Raw genomic sequence first — 19,358 nt, 5'->3', positions numbered from 1 at the left:
AGTCACCTCTCGATGCATCCTCGGTAAAAGGGGCGGATCAAGAACACATCCGGGGATTTGAACTGGACTTGGCTAGATGTGAACTTTGAATTGGAACAGTACTTCGGCAGCGACTGATGACGTTTCACAAGTCCACAAGAACACAAGTACAGACAAGTACGCATATTGAGAAACGGCCAAAGAGTTTAGATTCAACCCTAATTAAACACACCTGATCCAACTTATCAAGTTCTTCTGGCCTATTTGAAAACTACATGGTCGGGGCATTCCAAACAGGATATATCACCCTCCGAAGGGCACTTCAGAATGAAAATAATCATGGCCGCCATAGTGAAGGGTCGTTCCAAACTGAAGTGTTAAAAACTTGCCACTTCAAAGAGTCCTTCAGAATGAAGGATTTCAAAGGGTACAACTGATGGACATTTTGGGCTCCCATGATCCTTTGTGTAGATTCTTTCCATGATGACGGCGCCTCCGTGTGGGCACGGGATGATGACGCTGAAGGGCACTTCAAGAAACAGTTGTTTGGTCCCCTACACCCTTCAACCCTTCGAAGCTCTCACTCCGGAGAAGGGATTAGGGCATAGAGATGAGCCCTTCCGAATGGAACGCAGGGGGTATGTGTGTTGGAGCAGGGTTGGAACAAAACTCTGCAGGGCTTCGGCCCTCCAGGAACTGAGTTTGACATCCCTGGGTTATATTGTTATAATACCAAGTGATGTTCTGTTCTTGGGCTGGGCTTGGGGGTCTTTACTTATTAGTAAATTAGTAAACACATGTACTATTGTGTATTCTGCAAAATAGTGTCTAGTGTAAATACATTCTTTATCATCCAAAATATGTTAATTATCAAGTTAAATACACTTACTGTAAAATGTTAAACATAAATAATTCTGGAATTTTCTATCTGTATTTCCTCATCAGGTTTAGATGAGCAGAAGTGAAAAAGGAAGTGCTTGAGTGATCGCCCCTCCCACTGTCAAAGTCCATAATAACTTCATAAACCACAGGTGATCATAACAGCAAAGCAGACTCTCTTATATCCCTTCAGCTCATTGTCAGACCTCTGTTGTGCAGGATGGCTGAATCTTATGTGCGACACGTGGAGCTGTTAGGCTTTGAGAAAAGATTCTTCCCCAGCCAGCACTATGTAAGTAAGCTACTCCAAAAATTGTGAAGTACAGAAAACAAGTAAAGTGTTTTGAATGTTGTGAAGGATGTTTTAGCTATGAGATAAAGTAAGAGGTTTCTTTTTCATTTCTTGTACTAAAGGTGTACATGCTCCTGGTTAAATGGAGTGATCAATCTGAAAAGCTGGTGTACAGACGCTATCCAGAAATCCACACATTTCATGTAAGTCTCATGTTCAGTTCTTTACAATTGAAAGTATAGTGTCATATTTCCCCTTTCCCTACCTGATGTCATATGGTTTCATCACTGCAAGCATTTCTAGTCATGCTATGTCATATTTGTATAAAATAATTTTCTGTAACCTATAATCATTCCACAAGTAGATAATTGATTAAAAAAAAAACTTATATATTTTTTTATTTTTACAGAAATTTTTGAAGGAAATGTTCCCTATTGAGGCAGGAGGCATTGACGAAAAGGACAGAATCATTCCCACTTTACCAGGTAAAGGCTTTTGTGATTAAAGCATAAATCTTTAGCTCATATTTGACCCACTTTCAGAAAGAGCAAAACAACATATCATAAATGATTTACTAAGTTAACAGCATCTACAGACTTACGGCAAGCAATAAATGTCATCATAACGTGATAGTTTCATTTTTCAGACAATACGGAAATAGGTTTTGGTTCTCAAGGTTCCTATGAGAAGAAGAAACACCTGCTTAATGTCAAGCATATCAGATATATCCGTTTATTAATTTAGAGGTCATGAAAGGTGCCTGACATGTAATGTTAAAACGGGTCTATTTGAATGTCATGCATTGACATGCCTTTTTGTTTTGGGTTTTTTGAGTTTCAGTTCTGCAAAAGATTGTTTTATGAGGGACAGGCTGTATTGTCTCTGGACTTTCCAGCATTGCAGGCAAGATAGAGATATTGTAACATGAGGTCAAAAGAGTTTGTGCAACATGACCATACCACAGAGTTTTCTACAAGCAGAGAGAAGGATTTCTCACACTGTAACACTGACTCAGTGTGTAGTGTAGTGGTAGCTTATATAATATACAAGAATTACAAAACGTGTCATATGCATTAGACACTGAATAGCCATTCAAATGTACTCCGCTGTAGCAGGCAAAATAAATGTTGGAAACATAAAGTCAAAAGAGTTTGTGCAACACAGCCATACCAAGTATTAAGACAACAATACAAGTGAAACGTTCCATCTGATGATCTGTAATTAAATCTCTCTCAGCTCCTAAATGGCTCGACAATCAGAAGACGACAGAGACGAGGCAGGTGACTCTCACTGAATACTTTCGTTCTCTTCTCAACTTGCCTCCGAAGATCTCCCGCTGTCAGCTTGTATGTGACTTCTTCAAAATGCGGCCTGAAGATGAAACTCCACCAGCACCACATCCGTAAGTCTGTCTGGTTAAAGTTAGCTGGAGCTGTGGCTTAGTGGTTATTCACATGCTCTGATGTTTTTAGCCAAAGTGGTTATGACAGTACATGACGTTCACTGATCATGTCCCTTCTATAAATTTAAAAAGCCATCAAATAATAAAATGTGAAACTGCAACTGTGCTTTTTTACTACTGAATACAGTATTTACATAAAACATTCTTTTTTACTTTTATCTTTCTGTAGATACAAAAGAAACGAGACCTTCATTATGTCCACAAACAGAGCACGGAGCAACACCACATCAGGTAAGATCAAATTCTACGTTTGATATAATTTATCTGCAAATGCCTTATGCCATTTCCCCAAAGGTTTTATAGCTGTTGTTCTTTTTGCAGAAATCTCAGGGCCTATCATGCTTGAGGGCTACAGAGTGATTGCAGACTACAGCAAGAGCTCAAAGTATGAGCTCTCCCTAAAGATGGGAGACACGGTGGACATTGTGGAAAAAAGCCCAAATGGTGAGCAGGATGAAAAATATGGCTGTACTAAAACATATAATTTATATTTTATTAACAAATTGAATTCAAATACAATGAAATTTTAATTGTAAATTATATACAATAATAAAATTAGTATATTACTATACACTCACCTAAAGGATTATTAGGAACACCTGTTCAATTTCTCATTAATGCAATTATCTAATCAACCAATCACATGGCAGTTGCTTCAATGCATTTAGAGGTGTGGTCCTGGTCAAGACAATCTCCTGAACCCCAAACTGAATGTCAGAATGGGAAAGAAAGGTGATTTAAGCAATTTTGAGCGTGGCATGGTTGTTGGTGCCAGACGGGCCGGTCTGAGTATTTCACAATCTGCTCAGTTACTGGGATTTTCACGAACAACCATTTCTTGGGTTTACAAAGAATGGTGTGAAAAGGGAAAAACATCCAGTATGCGGCAGTCCTGTGGACGAAAATGCCTTGTTGATGCTAGAGGTCAGAGGAGAATGGGCCGACTGATTCAAGCTGATAGAAGAGCAACTTTGACTGAATTAACCACTCGTTACAACCGAGGTATGCAGCAAAGCATTTGTGAAGCCACAACACACACAACCTTGAGGCGGATGGGCTACAACAGCAGAAGACCCCACCGGGTACCACTCATCTCCACTACAAATAGGAAAAAGAGGCTACAATTTGCACAAGCTTACCAAAATTGGACGGTTGAAGACTGGAAAAATGTTGCCTGGTCTGATGAGTCTCGATTTCTGTTGAGACATTCAGATGGTAGAGTCAGAATTTGGCGTAAACAGAATGAGAACATGGATCCATCATGCCTTGTTACCACTGTGCAGGCTGGTGGTGGTGGTGTAATGGTGTGGGGGATGTTTTCTTGGCACACTTTAGGCCCCTTAGTGCCAATTGGGCATTGTTTAAATGCCACGGCCTACCTGAGCATTGTTTCTGACCATGTCCATCCCTTTATGACCACCATGTACCCATCCTCTGATGGCTACTTCCAGCAGGATAATGCACCATGTCACAAAGCTCAAATCATCTCAGACTGGTTTCTTGAACATGACAACGAGTTCACTGTACTAAAATGGTCCCCACAGTCACCAGATCTCAACCCAATAGAGCATCTTTGGGATGTGGTGGAACGGGAGCTTCGTGCCCTGGATGTGCATCCCACAAATCTCCATCAACTGCAAGATGCTATCCTATCAATATGGGCCAACATTTCTAAAGAATGCTTTCAGAACCTTGTTGAATCAATGCCACGTAGAATTAAGGCAGTTCTGAAGGCGAAAGGGGGTCAAACACAGTATTAGTATGGTGTTCCTAATAATCCTTTATGTGAGTGTATATAAAGAAATTTACACTTTTATACTTATATAATCAGCAAGAACCAGATTAATTTGATCAAAAGTGACAGTAAAAACATTTATACAAAATGTTTGCTATTTTTTTTTTTTTTTGCCACAAAAATATTAAGCAGAACAGTTTTCAACATTGTTCATGATAAAAAATGTTTTTAGATTTCCCATCACAGGAAAAAATTTCACTTCAAAATATAATAAAATAGTTATTTATTATTATTATTATTGTACTGTATTTTTTATTAAATAAATATAGCCTTGGTGAGCATAAGAGACTCCTTTCAAAAACATTAAGAAATCTTATACCAACCCCAATCTTGTGAACAGCAGTGTCTAATATATAATATATATGTTAAATTACTTACTAATACTCATGTAGCTCTCTTCCCACATTTTCACATATTAGTAAAGGAAAAAGCAGATCTGAATTGTGATGTGATTTGATGTTTACAGGCTGGTGGTTTTGTCAGTGTGAGTCCAGGCGAGGCTGGGTGCCAGCTTCATATTTAGAGCCTCTGGATGGAGCAGATGAATCAGAGGAACCAGAGCCTAATTATGCAGGTTAGTGTGTTTTGCTATGTTTACTGCGACTGATATGAGACCCAAAACACTATTTTGGGAGTGATTAATTATGCTGTTTGGATTGAACTCATGATATTTACCCACAACAGGAGAGCTCTACAGAACCACTAAAGGGTATAAAGCTGCTGAAGAGGATGAGTTGACTCTCGAGGCTGGAGAGATGATCGAGGTCATCCATAAACTTCTTGATGGGTGGTGGGTGGTCAGGTATGAGTCAATCTCTCTAAATTTAACTTAATGGTGTTTTGAGACAATCGAAATACTTGCAGTCATTAGATGAGTCATAATTGAATCAGATTCCCAAAATGTCTTATACAGGAAAGGAGAAGATACGGGCTTCTACCCATCTATATTCCTGTGCAGGACGGGAGAGAGGAAAGAGGTGGATGCTGAGAAGGATGTGGTCAGAAGAGCAACACCACCACCCAGAAGGTAGAGCAATATGTCTATGAAACGCCACACATAACAACAATAACTAAACACTTGGTTGGTCATAATAAAACTTTCAATTTATTTTGGCCAACAGGTCTACCATACGCAATGCCCACAGCATCCATCCTAAGGGACGTCAGCGAATCAGTCAGGACAGCTATCGAAGACAGAGTCGACGGTTCTTACAGCAGCGAGGAAGACTAAACTCCCAATCCAGGAATGTGACACGATCTCCACTGCAGGAGAGGAAGACAAACAGAGGTGTGTATTCTCCAGAAAGAAACATGTCAAGTGCCTTATAGTGGGATATAACAGACAGAAAAAAAATATATATATTTATGCAAACATTTTTTCTTCTTTATTATGATTTTTTTGCTCGTATACGAACAATAATATATTATACAATGATATAGATTTTTGTGTACTGATTGCAGGTTTTACAGTAATTCTATAATTATATTTACATAATTTCTTCCTCCCATAATAACTGTTCCATTCGTTTTTGAAAAGATCAGTTGTACAGACCAGTATATATTTTTTCGCTTAAAATGCATTCTGTGTTTATGCAGAGAACATTGTAAAATCAGGCTCTCCTCAAGCAGAAGATCTGGATGAAAGTATTCCAGTCATTCCTCCTCGGCCCAGTCCTCAGCTCATTCTGGAGCGCTGCACTGAGAACACATGCAAGAGAATCAGCATCCATGAGGCCAACTGAAGTGATTAGTTATGAAGTGATGATGTGTTCAATCTTGACTTGAATCTGTGTTAAAAATGGTCACAGGCATTCAGATACTTGTTAATACAAATGCTCTGTTCATTCCTGCTTAGGCCAGAACCTGTTATAAGCTATGTAACGTTTATGCCAACCAGCTATATTCCAGTATGCATTTATGACTTGCTACGTTTACTATCTTGATGTTTTTGTAAACTGTGACAAATAAGTAAATAAATAATAACTGAAAATCAAATGCATGGTGATATGATATCAAGAAGAAATTCCATTGGTGCTGAGAGATGGTCAGTTGGTAATATAGTATATGATTAACATATTTATATGCTATAACTTCCTATAAAAAGTACTGTGGCATCAAATGGTAATGTCATATTCATTTACCACATGCCATGGCACTACCAAATTGCCTGTCCAAAAACCCTCGGCAGTGCCATGGATCTTTTGCTACTTTCTGTAAGTGTTCATACTATAACGTTAGAGGTAAAGTCTAAACGCGGCAGTGGCAATGTACTTTTGCCAAACTTCTTTTCTTTGTGTACAGGAACAAAATGAACGAAAAACAGAAGTTACTTGAATATAATTGAAAACACAGGACATGTCCGTCCCCTACCGGTTATATCGACAGTTACTTTACTAGTTTGTTTGTACATGAGTGGGCACAGTGTGGAAAGTAAAGGGGAAAAACAGCAGAGAAGAGAATATTTTAACCAGATTAAGAATAGGACACAGTAAGTTAAATAGTATGCTTTATAGGGAAACACCCAACAGGACTTTGTGATCAGTGGCAAATACCTGAGAATGTAGAACATGTTCTTGTATATTGCACAAAATATCAAATTCAAAGGATGATCTTTGTATAAAACAAAATAGACATGGCAGAAATAGGATTAATTGGACGTGGATTAAAGAACATAGCCTACTGGACAAAAAAAAGTTCGGACAAGAAATTAAATATTTGGACTAAAACTGGACTAATATCAAGAATATGAAAAATGAAGATGCTATACATGGGAAGTACATTAGTCCAGTATTTTTCCAGACAATGGCAGTAATGCAACATCACTGTTGCCAGATTGGATGGACGATTTCCAGCCCAAAAGCTCACAAAAACCCACCCAAAACTTTAACTGTCAAAATAATGTGATAGAATGTGTTGAAGAGCCATTTTTAACTCCTTGGAACGAAATAATGACGACTAAATAATATAAATATAATGATAAATTTCCCATGGATCAAATCGGGACAAATACATTAAAGAGAACTACCAAATATGATTAAAATATGCAAACAGACACTGTCAAAACAGCAATCAAGAAATTAACCGATACCCTCGAAAAACACATGCATCGTTTTCAATTTAAACAGTCAGAATTTAAAGTGCCCATTATAAGTGATCAGAATAAGCAACATAATTATAGGTATTTATAATTATAATTATACTCGTTCATGCACATGTCTTTCTGTATGATAATCCGACAATAAACTAATTTAACAGCAACAATAATGCTCTTTCGTGTTGCTCTATAATTTCAGACAGAACTAAGTTCGTATAGTTCATATTGAACATGATATAGAATTTTTCACACTCAAAACTAACAAGTCCAGCATCTTTAAAGGATATCAATCTGGACCGTTTAAAAGATAAAAGACACGATCGTGTAGATATAAATAGATTTTGATTAAATAATTGAACTGTGCTCTGATCTCACCAGTCTCTTTGCAGTGTGTGTGTTTTTAGTAACATTGTAATGCTTGCAGTAGGCTATATGCGCACACTTTGGGCTTGTTAACCAATTAGCCTACACAATTTATATGTTGTTTTGAAAACCGTCAAAACTGACCAAAAACCAGCCCAAATTTTGTCCACCCGCCCAAGCCAATATTCACCCGCACAATCAAATTCAAAACCGCCCAATCTGGCAACACTGGATTCAAGCTGCGTTAAAACCAAAAGAAGAAGAAGAAGAAGAAGTTTGTGTGTACCTCGTGCGTCACAGTTCATGCGGTGAGCTGTCATGGCTGCCTCCATAGAAAACATGCCAGAGCAGCTTAAAACACAGAGTAGACGAATTTCACATTATATTACTGTATATGTTTCATTTCAGCCGCCGAGCCAGTTTGCAGAGTCGCAGATATGCTCATGTGTGAATCATATTATGTGATAGGAAATATTTGAAGCGGTGTGTCAAATAAATTATAGAGGATTTTTCGATCATTGAGCGTGAGTATTGAGTTCACCTCCAAACAGAGTAGAGTACAGAATGCTCTGGTATTATAGTAATGCAATGTCATTTATATATTTCATATACATATATTCATGCACCATGATACCTGTGACCAAAAGTCATGTTAATATTACTTTGTAAATGTGATGACCATATTTATGTATTTATGTTTTTTACATGCTGCACCAAGGTACTTGGATTGGATTCAATTTATTGTCATTGCACATGTAACAAGGCAACGAGAGAATACTTAAGAGAATACCAGATGTAGAACTACCACGATGAATGCTACATTAAAAAAATTATAAATTAAAATCATGCTTATGCCATGGTATTTCATGTTAGTGTTGAATAAGCCTCTTAATTTAATTAATATTCAGTATTGGTATAAAGTATATCTGAGTTTATGTTGTAATTTTGTGTTTTATGCAGGTGACTGTCATAATGGCTTTAGTCAGCCTTCGCTCCTGTGGCCGTCATGGTTTTCATCTGGGTCTCCGTGCATATGCCACTCGACCAGTTGGCACCCCAAGAAAGCGGGAGCAGCAAGATGACACCCCCGTGTTTCAGTATGTGGGGCAACACAGGAAGCCCCAAGGGAAGGTGTTTGTGTGGGGCTTCAGCTACACTGGAGCTTTAGGCATCCCTAGCTTTGTAGTGCCGGACAGTGGCAGAAAAACGCCCAGGAAGTACCAGCTCACACCTTACCGCCTGGATACTGAACAGAAGGTGATGTTCTACCCTAACTTAAACAAAAAAGTACCCAAAAATGTGAAATATTTTGAACACTGTTAAAAATACAATAAAAACAGCATTATTATGAAATATTATTACAATTTAAAAAGTTTTCTATTTTAATATATTTTAAAGTGTAATATATTTCTGTGACGGCAAAGCCGAATTTTCAGTTCCATTACTCCAGTCTTTAGTGTAACATGATCCTTAAGAACTTAATCTAATATGCTGATTTGTTTTTAAAAAAACATTATTATCAAGGTATTGCTTAATATGTTTATTGCTTAATATTTGTGGAAACTGTGATATGTTTTATAGACTTCTTTAATGAATAGAAAGTTCAAAAGGACAGCAATTCTTTGAAATCTTTTGAAATGTTTTCACTGTCACTTTTCATCAATATAATGTGTCTGGCTGAATAAAAATGAAAAAAAAAATTTTTTTTTGAATGGTAGTATATGTTATGTTTGTTTTTTTGGGTAGATTTCCTCAGCAGCCTGTGGCTATGGCTTCACCTTATTGGCATCTAATAGCAGAGATCTCACCAAATTGTGGGGCATGGGCCTTAACAAAGACTCCCAGCTGGGCTTTCAACGTACTCAACACGACCGACGTAAGAACCCCCAAAATAACATTACACTCCTGTCAGTAACTCATGTGCTCTTGGTAAAGCACTTCAAACAGTGGTTTGAAATTATCATCACATTAATTGCATGGTACTCCAAGGTACTTCAAAAAACACTGTAGTTTCATGAGACTTTTTTTATTGGGGAAGTAGGTTGTTGCAGTAATTTTTGTTCTCTCTGTCATCTCTGTTCTTCTCTGATGGTAGCTAATGTGAAAATGTTCTTCAGCACTTCCCATTGAACATGCCATGGGAAGATTCATGTAGTGGCCGTTGATGATCAACTTTAAAGGAATGAGCTGCCAACTGAATCTACTGGAACCATTACAACGACCAACAAACAACCTTTTCCTCAAGCACATTCCTAAATCAGCTGCTTTGTCTTGTGTTTGCAGATAAGAGTTATGACTATGTCCTGGAACCGTCTCCCGTGTCTCTTCCGCTGGTAAACCCTCAGGAGACACGAGTGCTGCAGGTCTCATGTGGACGTGCTCACTCACTAGTGCTCACAGACTCTGAGGGAGGTCAGCAATCACTACTTTGTCGTATAACAGACATTTATTGTCATTATAGAGCACCTTTCTGTAGCACGAGGTCTTCTCAAAATGATTAAAGTTGTACTTATAGGTGCTCAGATTCTATATAAAGTAAATACATTTCTAATAAAATGAAATCATTGTGCTCTAGTGGGATGAGTCCTTCATGTCTCTCTTTCTCTCATTAGTTTTCAGCATGGGTAATAATGCTTATGGGCAGTGTGGGAGGAAGATTGTGGAGGATGAAGTGTACAGGTTTGTCCTTCAGCAGTATTAGTCCAGTATTTTTCACCAAAGGACTCTATTTCACATTATGTTGTGGTGGCTAAACCAAAATAATTTCTTTCCCTGTATCCCATTAGCTTTGTATTTTAACTGCTATTTATGTCGGTTTTATTTCATGAGTTGCTTGGAGTGAAATGATTATTCAGCATGATGGGGAAATGCTCGTAATAAAGTTTTTGTGGGTTTATGATTTGAGCAGTAACATTAAGAGGCAATACTCTCAACTCAAATACTAACCATTTTATCCAAGAAGAGCATGATATGTACTCTGGTTTCGTTTGCTAATAATATTTCTGAGTATAAAGCTTAAGCTGCTTTTATTGAAATTTTATTTGAGGATGGTAATCCTTTTCTTCTGTTTCCTGCAGTGGCAGTCATGTTGTTCACAAGATTGAGGGCTTTGACAGTCGAGTCACCCAGGTATGTGATGACATTGATACTTTAGCATGATACAGTACATTGATTAATTCATAGTTGATGGTAAATGCAACAATATCAGCATTTAAAAATATTGTTTACAGACATTCTTAGTAGTTATAATAATTCCAATGAATCTACTTTAATCTAATTGATATTTCTAAGCGCATTCTTTTGATGGAAATTCACAGGTGTAAATTTGAATCTCTGAAGTCCTATTCAACCCAAAATCAAAAGAAAAAATCTTTAATTACCTTTTAAAAAAATGTGGGGTTGCATTCAAACATAATTAAGCAGCATTTTTTGACTAGATGATCAGAAATGTTTCTTGAGCTGCAAATCAGCATATTAGAATGATTTCTGAGGGATCATGTGACACTGAAGACTGAATCTAATAGCTGCTAAAACTTCAGCTTTGCTATCACAGAAAAAATGAAGATGTAAAATATATTATTAAATTAGAAAACAGCCATTCCATTTATAATGTGATATTTCACAATTGTTTGGTATTTGTGATAAAATAAATGCAGTGTTTGTGAACATAAGGCTCTTCTTTCAAAAACGTAAAAATCTTACTAACCCCAAACTTTTAAATGGCAGTTTTTGTTCAATTATATTTTACATAAAGACCATATAAACTGATTTATATGGTGGCCAAGAGAGCTCAACGCGCTGCAAATAGAAAAAGCACCAGCAAATTAAGAAAACAAATTCATCAATTTGACAACAGGCACTGCAAATGCTCACAAACAAATAAAGAATTGCGCTGCAAATACAATTCTTTATTTGTTTGTGTTGTGAGCATTTGCACCACCTGCTGTCAAACTGATGAAGATGTTTTCTTGATTTGCTGGTGCTTTTTCTATTTGCATGTGCTTTCTGAAGTTGCAGCTCTCTCGGCCATTGTAGATTTAAAGGACCATTAAGATCCCTGTGCTCTGTGACTTCTACTGGAATATGAAAAAATATAAATATTATCATTATTTTAATGTAAAAAAATGGTATTAAAATTGTAAAGTTCATTTGTCAAAAAAACATTTTTATATTACATTTTTTTTATTTTATTATATTTTTCAGAAAATGAACAGGATGACATTTATTTCCTAGGATTAGGATAATTAGAACTTGGGTTTATATGTGTTTAATTACTTTAAATAATAACCATGAAAATTATGTTACAATTGAAAAGTCTTCAAGGTCTTAATAAGCTTAATTTTCTTTATGCAAAATATGATTTAATGTAATTTTATTTTTGGAATTTGGGCTGAAATATCACCTGGACCTCACTCCATCTGTCCTGCTCGTCTCGTCCTGTAGGTGGTTTGTGGGCAGGATCACAGTCTGTTTCTATCAGACAGAGGCTCTGTGTATGCCTGTGGGTGGGGTGCAGATGGACAAACAGGTTTGTTTCACCATCTGTCTTTCATTATCTTTGTCTCTTTTCTTTCAGTCCCTCCTTTTGTTCCACTCCATTATGAAAGCCACCTCTAGGCATTTTCCAAAAAAATTATCCAGAAAACGCTCAGTGACTCACGGCTCATACTTGTACACATCAGACCATGTGACCCTTCCCTCGGGATTAATGTCTCTGGTATGTATTTTAAGGTCTGGGCCATCACACCAAGGCCTGCTGTCCAGTACTCGTCGGTGGAGATCTGGCTGGGGTCAAAGTTAAGCAGGTGGCCACATATGGAGACTGTAGTTTGGCCGTGTCCACAGATGGGCAGGTTTTTGGTTGGGGAAACTCGGAGTACCTGCAGCTGGCCTCTGTCACTGAGGCCACACAGGTAAAGAGCACAACTGGCAAACAAAATACCAGTGATTGTTCACTGTCATAGAAGAAACACTTATACGGAGTTATATATGGATAAAAAAAATATAAAAAAAACAGGCTGAGCAGCTCACTTGTAAAGTCTGATTTTCAGATTAGCTCTCCACGGCTGCTGGCCCTGAGGGATGTGGGACGAGTCAGACAGGCGGCATGCGGAGGAACACAGGTGGCTATACTGAACGGTAAGATTACACTCCTCAACCCTAGAGTTTGCTGGAACAACTCAGTGCACTTAAAAAATGACCACAAGTACTATGGTGCTCTCTGAAGTACAATGTAAATAGTAAACGAATATGGAAAATAGCACGATAAAATATTTTATTTTATATTTTGTTAATATTTTATTTTATTTCAAGTGATGAAAATGTTTTGTTCTGGTTGTAGTTAACAATAATAACCCTGGTGCTATACAATTTAATATGCTAGGTTTTGCCTTCTTATAGATTCTTATTCTAAATGAGTGTTTTCCAAACTGGGCATTGTAAGTTGATCAAAAGCTAATTATTTAATTAAATCATAAATATCAAATAATTTTAATGTAAAAACAAACACTAAAAAATGTGAAATATTCTATGTTGTCTGGCATGTCATGGTAGCAGTTAGTAAAGAGAACTCTGAACATGCAAATGTGTTGTATTCCTCAATTGTAAGTTGCTTTGGATAAGTGTCTGCTAAATGAATAAATGTAAATGTAAGTTATAAAAACAAAATCTCAGGGGATGCTTTAAGTATATATTTTAAAATATTTAAGGGGATAAACATGATTTATTTTAGCTTTTAAGCTTTGTTTAGTTTATAGAAATAATGTAAACAAATATATATTTTTCATTAATATCAATACAGTAACACAAAGTAGTACATTCAAATACTTTGAAATATATTTTCTTCCAAACCTAGTATTAATACCTGATACCATAAACAATCAGTACTTTAGTGTACTTTTGTGCTTTACTAACTCACACACACGTATATATATGAATGAATATTTTATGCATATTTTAGAGACAAAGTGGTTACATGGTGTATATATATTAGGTACACCTTGCTAGTACCGGGTTGGACCCCCTTTTGCCTTCAGAACTGCCTTAATTCTTCGTGGCATAGATTCAACAAGGTGTTGGAAACATTCCTTAGAGATTTTGGTCCATATTGAAATGATAGCATCACGCAATTGCTGCAGATTTGTTGGCTGTACATCCATGATGCGAATCTCCCGTTCCACCTCATCCCAAAGGTGCTCTATTGGATTGAGATCTGATGACTGGAGGCCATTTGAGTAAAGTGAACTCATTGTCATGTTCAAGAAACCAGTCTGAGATGATTTGAGCTTTGTGACATGGTGCATTATCCTGCTGGAAGTAGCCATCAGAAGATAGATGGGTACACTGTAGTCATAAAGGGATGGACATGGTCAGCAACAATACTCCGGTAGGCCGTGGCGTTTAAACGATTCTCAGTTGGTACTAAGGTACCCAAAGTGTGCCAAGAAAATATCCACCACATCATTCCACCACCACCACCAGCCTGAACCGTTGAGACAAGGCAGGATGGATCCATGCTTTCATGTTCTTTACGCCAAATTCTTGACTTGACACCTCCACCATGCTTTACAGATGAGGCCGTATGCTTGGGATCATTGCAGTTCCCTTTTTTTCTACACATTTTTGCTTTCCCATCACTTAGATAAAGGTTTTATCTTTGTCTCATCGGTCCATAAACACAGTTCCAAAACTCTTCTGGCTCACCTTTATGCTTTTTTGCAAACTCTAATCTTGCCTTTCCATTTTTGGTGCTGATCAGAGGTTTGCATCTTGCTGTGTAGCATCTGTTATTCTGTGTCAAAGTCTCCTGAGGACAGTAAATTGTCAGAGCATCACCCCAGCTTTCTGGAAGTTGTTGGTGATTTTACAGACACGTCTTTTAGGATTCATTTTCACAGCTTTTATGATTTGTCTGTCATCAACTACTGTTGTTTTCTCAGCCGATCAGGTCGTTGTTGGTTGCTGGTGTCGCTGGTGGTTTCCAAACTCTTGATTTCTCCATGCCCTTTGTTTTTGCTAGAGCTCTAACTGACTTCCTCTTTTCTCTTAGCATCCAAATTGCTTGCTTTTCTCTCAAAGTCAGCTCCCTCGTCTTCATCCTAGTTTGTTTGTGTTATCATCGAATGCAAGATTCAGAATACAGAAGTAATGGATATAACTGATACGACACATTCCCTGCTTTTAATATCTGAAGAATTAATGCAACAGGACACAGCAGCTGATCACTTAGAAAGACCTGTGAGGCAACTGCTCCAATACTTATGCTCACATCAGATAGAGGGATGAAACTCTAAAAGTGCTGAACTTCTTAGCTGGTAAAACATCTATGTGTTGAATCGCCCAATAATAAAATGTGACATTCTGTAGTTTTGTCTCATATTCATCTTTTAATCATATTTGTAAATGTCTTGACTCCACAGCCAACAGATTTTGTCTGTTCCAATACTTTTGGAGGGCACTGTATATTATATATAATATATGTGTGTGTGTGTGGGGTGAATGAATATTTTACATGCATATTTTAGACAAAGTGGTTACATGGTTTGTCGTTATCATAATCTAAAACGCTCAATGGATTTTAATATTTGAATGCATAATTGTTGAACCAGCTATACAACTGTTGAAAAACATAATTTGCTGCTTTGAATGATCTTTTCTTTGAAATGCTTATGTAACAAATTAAATGACCCAATCTCTGTAGAGGAAGGAGAGGTGTTTGTTTGGGGTTTTGGAATCCTGGGAAAAGGCCCGAAACTTTCAGAGTCTGCTATCCCAGAAAGAGTGCCAGCCACGTTTTTTGGGAGGTCAGAGTTAAACTCTACAGTGAAGGTCTCGTCCATCCGCTGTGGACTCAATCACTTTGCAGCCATCACAGGTAAGCTAGTCAAAACGTTATTACTTTGCATGTACATTCACTCAAGATATTAAATGATGTATTGATTACGAGATTCTGCTGAAGCGATTTCAGAGATTTGAAATGTGCTCTTATGCAGGATACTGTTAAGGTTCTTTTTCCTGAAAACACCTGCTACAAATGCTTACATAACCATGGTGGTATTAAATCCAGTCTGTTTCCTGGCTAACATCCATGTAAATAGAAGGCTGAGTTATTTGCTACATGAATATTGTTTTCAGATCGAGGTGAGCTGTTTGTTTGGGGTAAGAATATGAGAGGATGTCTCGGCATTGGAAAACATGATGACCAGTATTTTCCATGGAGGGTAAGAAACCAAAAACATTGCATTCTTTCTTTTAACATGAAAAAGTGTAGATTGCAGAGCTTGAGCTGCCAATTGTTTTTTTTTTTTTGACCAAAATAATGACATAAAACGCTGTTTAATTATTCTAATGAATCACAGCTAATCACAAAGATCAAAATTTGCTTAGAAAAGCTCCCAATGAACAATTTCAACTCGTTGCATTAAGTGAAAACATTGAATAGACAAAAAATATATACTTTGTTAATTGTTGTAAATTAACAGAACTATACTCAGTAGACATTAGTTGTTCATCTGTTTTCTCTATGCTAATGCTCGTCATTTGTTTTAGGTGACAGTGCCAGGCCATGTGACGGATGTTGCCTGTGGTGTTGACCACATGGTGGCGCTGGTCAGATCAATCATATGAGACTGTCAAGGCAAATTCGTACTAATATATCAGGCACTTCAACGAACACCATCAGAATGCCACGTTTCATTATTTCTCCAGAACCTTTGGACTTGTTACAGGCCCTCACTAAGGAGTCTTCATGTCACTCTGCATTAAGCCAAGGCTGTACTTAAGGTAACAAGGAAATGCGACACCTCCTTTGCTGTTGACAGTACTGACTTCAAAAATAGACCCGAGTCTAACTCCTAAATAGGTTAAGACCTCTTAATGAGTCTTATGTTGGCTACTTGGACATTTTGGAAGTTTGCTCCAAATGATACATTGATCATACGGTGTCCACCTGAGGTGATGATAAAGAGACATTATCTGTGCTGTTTCAAGATCTGCTTTTCTTGTCTAAATCACAGTGAATTATCAAGAAGCAAACAAATTGGATCTGGAAACTGTACAGCTACATAAGTATATTTAAATTAAAATGCATCTGGCTTTACAGTGCTGTAGCAGAGGTTTTTGGCAAAGCACTACCCATCTTTTAAAACTTTTGTGTAATGAATTATTTCCATGCATTTGTGATTACTGAATTAGAAACAAGCTATATATTATAAAATAAATTAAAACTTGAGATTCATACCTTTGCTAAATAACTCTCAAAAGAACAATGACTGTGGCTTGTCAGTTTTATGTTAATTGAGCAATTACTAGATAAAAATTAAATATTCTAAAAGAAAGTGGTTTTTCAGGCCTGAAAAAGGCCGCTGCAAAAATGAATAAATATAAAGAAGCAACTTAAAATGGATCAATTAAAAAGTATGTGTTTGGAGGCCTTAAATGAAGACATGCAAAAACAAACTTTGACTTAAGCCACTTCAGGGACAGAAAATGTAATTTGAAGTTCTATTGAAACTCTTGTATCCTTCAGAATCAAGTACATGCTTTATTTGTACCAAACTGTATTGATAGATCGCATAAGATTAAAGTACCAATTATAAAGCAGTAGACATTCTGAGGGAAAAGGGAATAGTTGAAAGTCACCCTCTTTAATGTGCAAACATACAGGGACAGTTCTGACCTACACAAAATAGGTCAAAGAAAAACAAAAGTTCAAAAAGTAATCAGGTAAAAGTAATCAGAATAAACCTTTTCTGGTGTCTAAGCTGGTTTAATCAATTTCTCCAAATCAATCATTTGTATGGGTAGTTAGAAGAAGTAGCTTCAGCAAATATCATCCTATAGAAATCATTTGTAAATCACAGATATGACTAAATATCTTAAACTTGTGCAGATAAATCCTCAATTGGCACATGGTCTAGCAGTCGCATGGTGTAAACCCCCACTGTACGCTTAAGAAAACATGATTCAAACAGTGAAAAAAGAGTAACAATTGAAAATCAAATCTAAGCTGAAAAAATAGTTTCACGTCATTAATTGTCAGAGAACAAACAGGTCACCCCTTCTTAACACTGATAAATATATGGTTTCTGCAAATTTCTGCTTAGGAGCTGATAGAAGAAAAGCTTGCGGAACAAAAAGACACCCATACTCGTGTAAAAAGCAACAAGTGACCCCTTCAAAGAGGAAGATACTCATCCCCGGTATTTCACATCAGAAGAGTAAGATCTGTAAGATAGACCTTAAATAAAGTGCAGACAAGGGGAGCTTGAAGGCCTAAACTAACGCCAGTGTCCACGACAGCTGACCTTAACTAACATTCAACAAACGACAGGTTTCCCCTAACAGTTCCTCTGTGAATGAAGAGACAGCTTTGCGAAATATTCGAAAGAGCGAGTAGTGGTGAAGACTAAAGAGACATTTCATCCGATCGCAAGCATGTGATGACCCTAGGGCGGTGATAAAAAGCGACATCCTCAGTGGAACGAATTTAAAATCAGAATACAGTAAACTGCACGATTCGTGTACTTGTTTGTGTATATAAACCAAACAAGTACATGTGAACAAAAACGGTTTCACCTCACCTGAATCCTTGATTCCAATCTCTGTGCACGTTCGCTGCAAACTCGGCCGAGCAGACAGAAAAAACATTGATTGTACTCGAGGCAAAAACAGCAACAACAACTAATTCATTACCCAGCTACTTGGCATTGAAATGTGAATATAGGATTGAGGTGAGGGGAAAGAAACAAAACCTCTAAACAAAAACGGTAAACTTTCTGAACGAGAGTGAAAACCTTCTTTCACAGACTGAACTTGTGACTGGACCATTTTGCCGAAATAAAAAAAAACAACAGCCCTGAACCATCAAATTGCATCCCAAAAACATCACGTTTTTAGACAAGGAGCCTGTTTATGCCCCATGTCTTGGCACTGCAAGGGAAAACAAGAAGGGGGGGGCAGGAAAAAGGTAATAAATCTCGAGAAACATTGGAGTACATTCTGTGTCCTCAAGGAGGAGGACCTGCCACTAATACATAACGGTTATTTGTAACGTCTTAAGAATCGGTAGCTAAAGTCCAGGCCCTGTTGCCATGGTAAAATGATGTGCAGAGGAGTGGATAAGAGGAAGAGGGGGAGAAAGAGGAGAAGAAAAACACTGGATTCACACCATCGCAGGGTCCCTGTAGAGTTAGGTGGGGATTAGGGTTTTCTTTTTTGCAAGAAATGACCAGGAAGTGATGCCGTCACTTAATACTGACTGCAAGATTAAAGTCCCCTCCCCCTCACTTATCCATATCCCTTCCGATCCTCCTCCCAGAAGCACTCCTCAGGTAAGCTCTTGGCACTTTTAAGAGTTTGACATAAGAAATCGAAATGTTTTCAGGGACGCGGGATGCCTAGCCAATCGCAGAGTCTCACTGTCCTGTGCTCTCATTGGTCCTCAAGGCTCCGATCACACTCTGGATGTTCTCCTCAGGCACCTGCATGGACACAA

The 19,358-nt window shown here is 37.5% G+C and overlaps 3 protein-coding genes across 3 annotated transcripts in view; 2 read left to right on the top strand and 1 right to left on the bottom strand.

Moving 5' to 3' along the window:
* The first annotated feature begins 1,022 nt into the window (after nucleotides 1-1,022).
* LOC306870455 (neutrophil cytosolic factor 1-like) lies at nucleotides 1,023-6,519 on the top strand. Its single transcript, XM_079417748.1, has 11 exons — nucleotides 1,023-1,150; nucleotides 1,273-1,353; nucleotides 1,560-1,635; nucleotides 2,387-2,552; nucleotides 2,782-2,843; nucleotides 2,934-3,056; nucleotides 4,874-4,981; nucleotides 5,092-5,209; nucleotides 5,321-5,434; nucleotides 5,529-5,695; nucleotides 6,004-6,519. The coding sequence occupies exons 1-11, from the start codon at nucleotides 1,079-1,081 to the stop codon at nucleotides 6,147-6,149; spliced, it is 1,233 nt and encodes a 410-aa protein (XP_079273874.1). The 5' UTR covers nucleotides 1,023-1,078; the 3' UTR covers nucleotides 6,150-6,519.
* A 1,615-nt stretch (nucleotides 6,520-8,134) lies between these two features.
* Nucleotides 8,135-17,623, top strand: LOC306870453 (RCC1-like G exchanging factor-like protein). Its single transcript, XM_079417746.1, has 12 exons — nucleotides 8,135-8,388; nucleotides 8,825-9,121; nucleotides 9,611-9,740; nucleotides 10,148-10,276; nucleotides 10,477-10,543; nucleotides 10,942-10,993; nucleotides 12,308-12,392; nucleotides 12,596-12,777; nucleotides 12,916-13,003; nucleotides 15,564-15,737; nucleotides 15,998-16,083; nucleotides 16,412-17,623. Exons 2-12 carry the CDS (start codon nucleotides 8,837-8,839, stop codon nucleotides 16,487-16,489), a joined length of 1,356 nt encoding a protein of 451 aa, XP_079273872.1. The 5' UTR covers nucleotides 8,135-8,388; nucleotides 8,825-8,836; the 3' UTR covers nucleotides 16,490-17,623.
* Nucleotides 17,340-19,358, bottom strand: part of LOC306870456 (cytosolic arginine sensor for mTORC1 subunit 2-like) — a 21,715-nt gene continuing 19,696 nt past the window's right edge. The window contains exon 9 of the mRNA XM_079417749.1: nucleotides 17,340-19,344. Within this exon, the coding sequence (XP_079273875.1) occupies nucleotides 19,279-19,344 (66 nt within the window). The 3' untranslated portion in view covers nucleotides 17,340-19,278. The remainder of the gene's footprint in view (nucleotides 19,345-19,358) is intronic.

The sequence above is a fragment of the Barbus barbus genome (genome assembly GCF_936440315.1).
Source record: "Barbus barbus genome assembly, chromosome: 5".
In the NCBI taxonomy this organism is placed as follows: Eukaryota; Metazoa; Chordata; class Actinopteri; order Cypriniformes; family Cyprinidae; genus Barbus; species Barbus barbus.
The sequence above is the reverse complement of the archived record's forward strand: the minus strand, read 5'-3'. Positions and strand labels throughout refer to the sequence as shown.

Excerpts from the sequence above, each read along its gene's own strand:
- LOC306870455 (XM_079417748.1), top strand. The coding sequence starts at position 1,079 with ATGGCTGAATCTTATGTGCGACACGTGGAGCTGTTAGGCTTTGAGAAA. Across the intron at positions 1,636-2,386 it reads AATCATTCCCACTTTACCAG|CTCCTAAATGGCTCGACAAT; the intron begins GTAAAGGCTTTT and ends AATCTCTCTCAG. Across the intron at positions 5,210-5,320 it reads GATGGGTGGTGGGTGGTCAG|GAAAGGAGAAGATACGGGCT; the intron begins GTATGAGTCAAT and ends TGTCTTATACAG.
- LOC306870453 (XM_079417746.1), top strand. The coding sequence starts at position 8,837 with ATGGCTTTAGTCAGCCTTCGCTCCTGTGGCCGTCATGGTTTTCATCTG. Across the intron at positions 10,544-10,941 it reads GTGGAGGATGAAGTGTACAG|TGGCAGTCATGTTGTTCACA; the intron begins GTTTGTCCTTCA and ends TGTTTCCTGCAG. Across the intron at positions 15,738-15,997 it reads TCACTTTGCAGCCATCACAG|ATCGAGGTGAGCTGTTTGTT; the intron begins GTAAGCTAGTCA and ends TATTGTTTTCAG.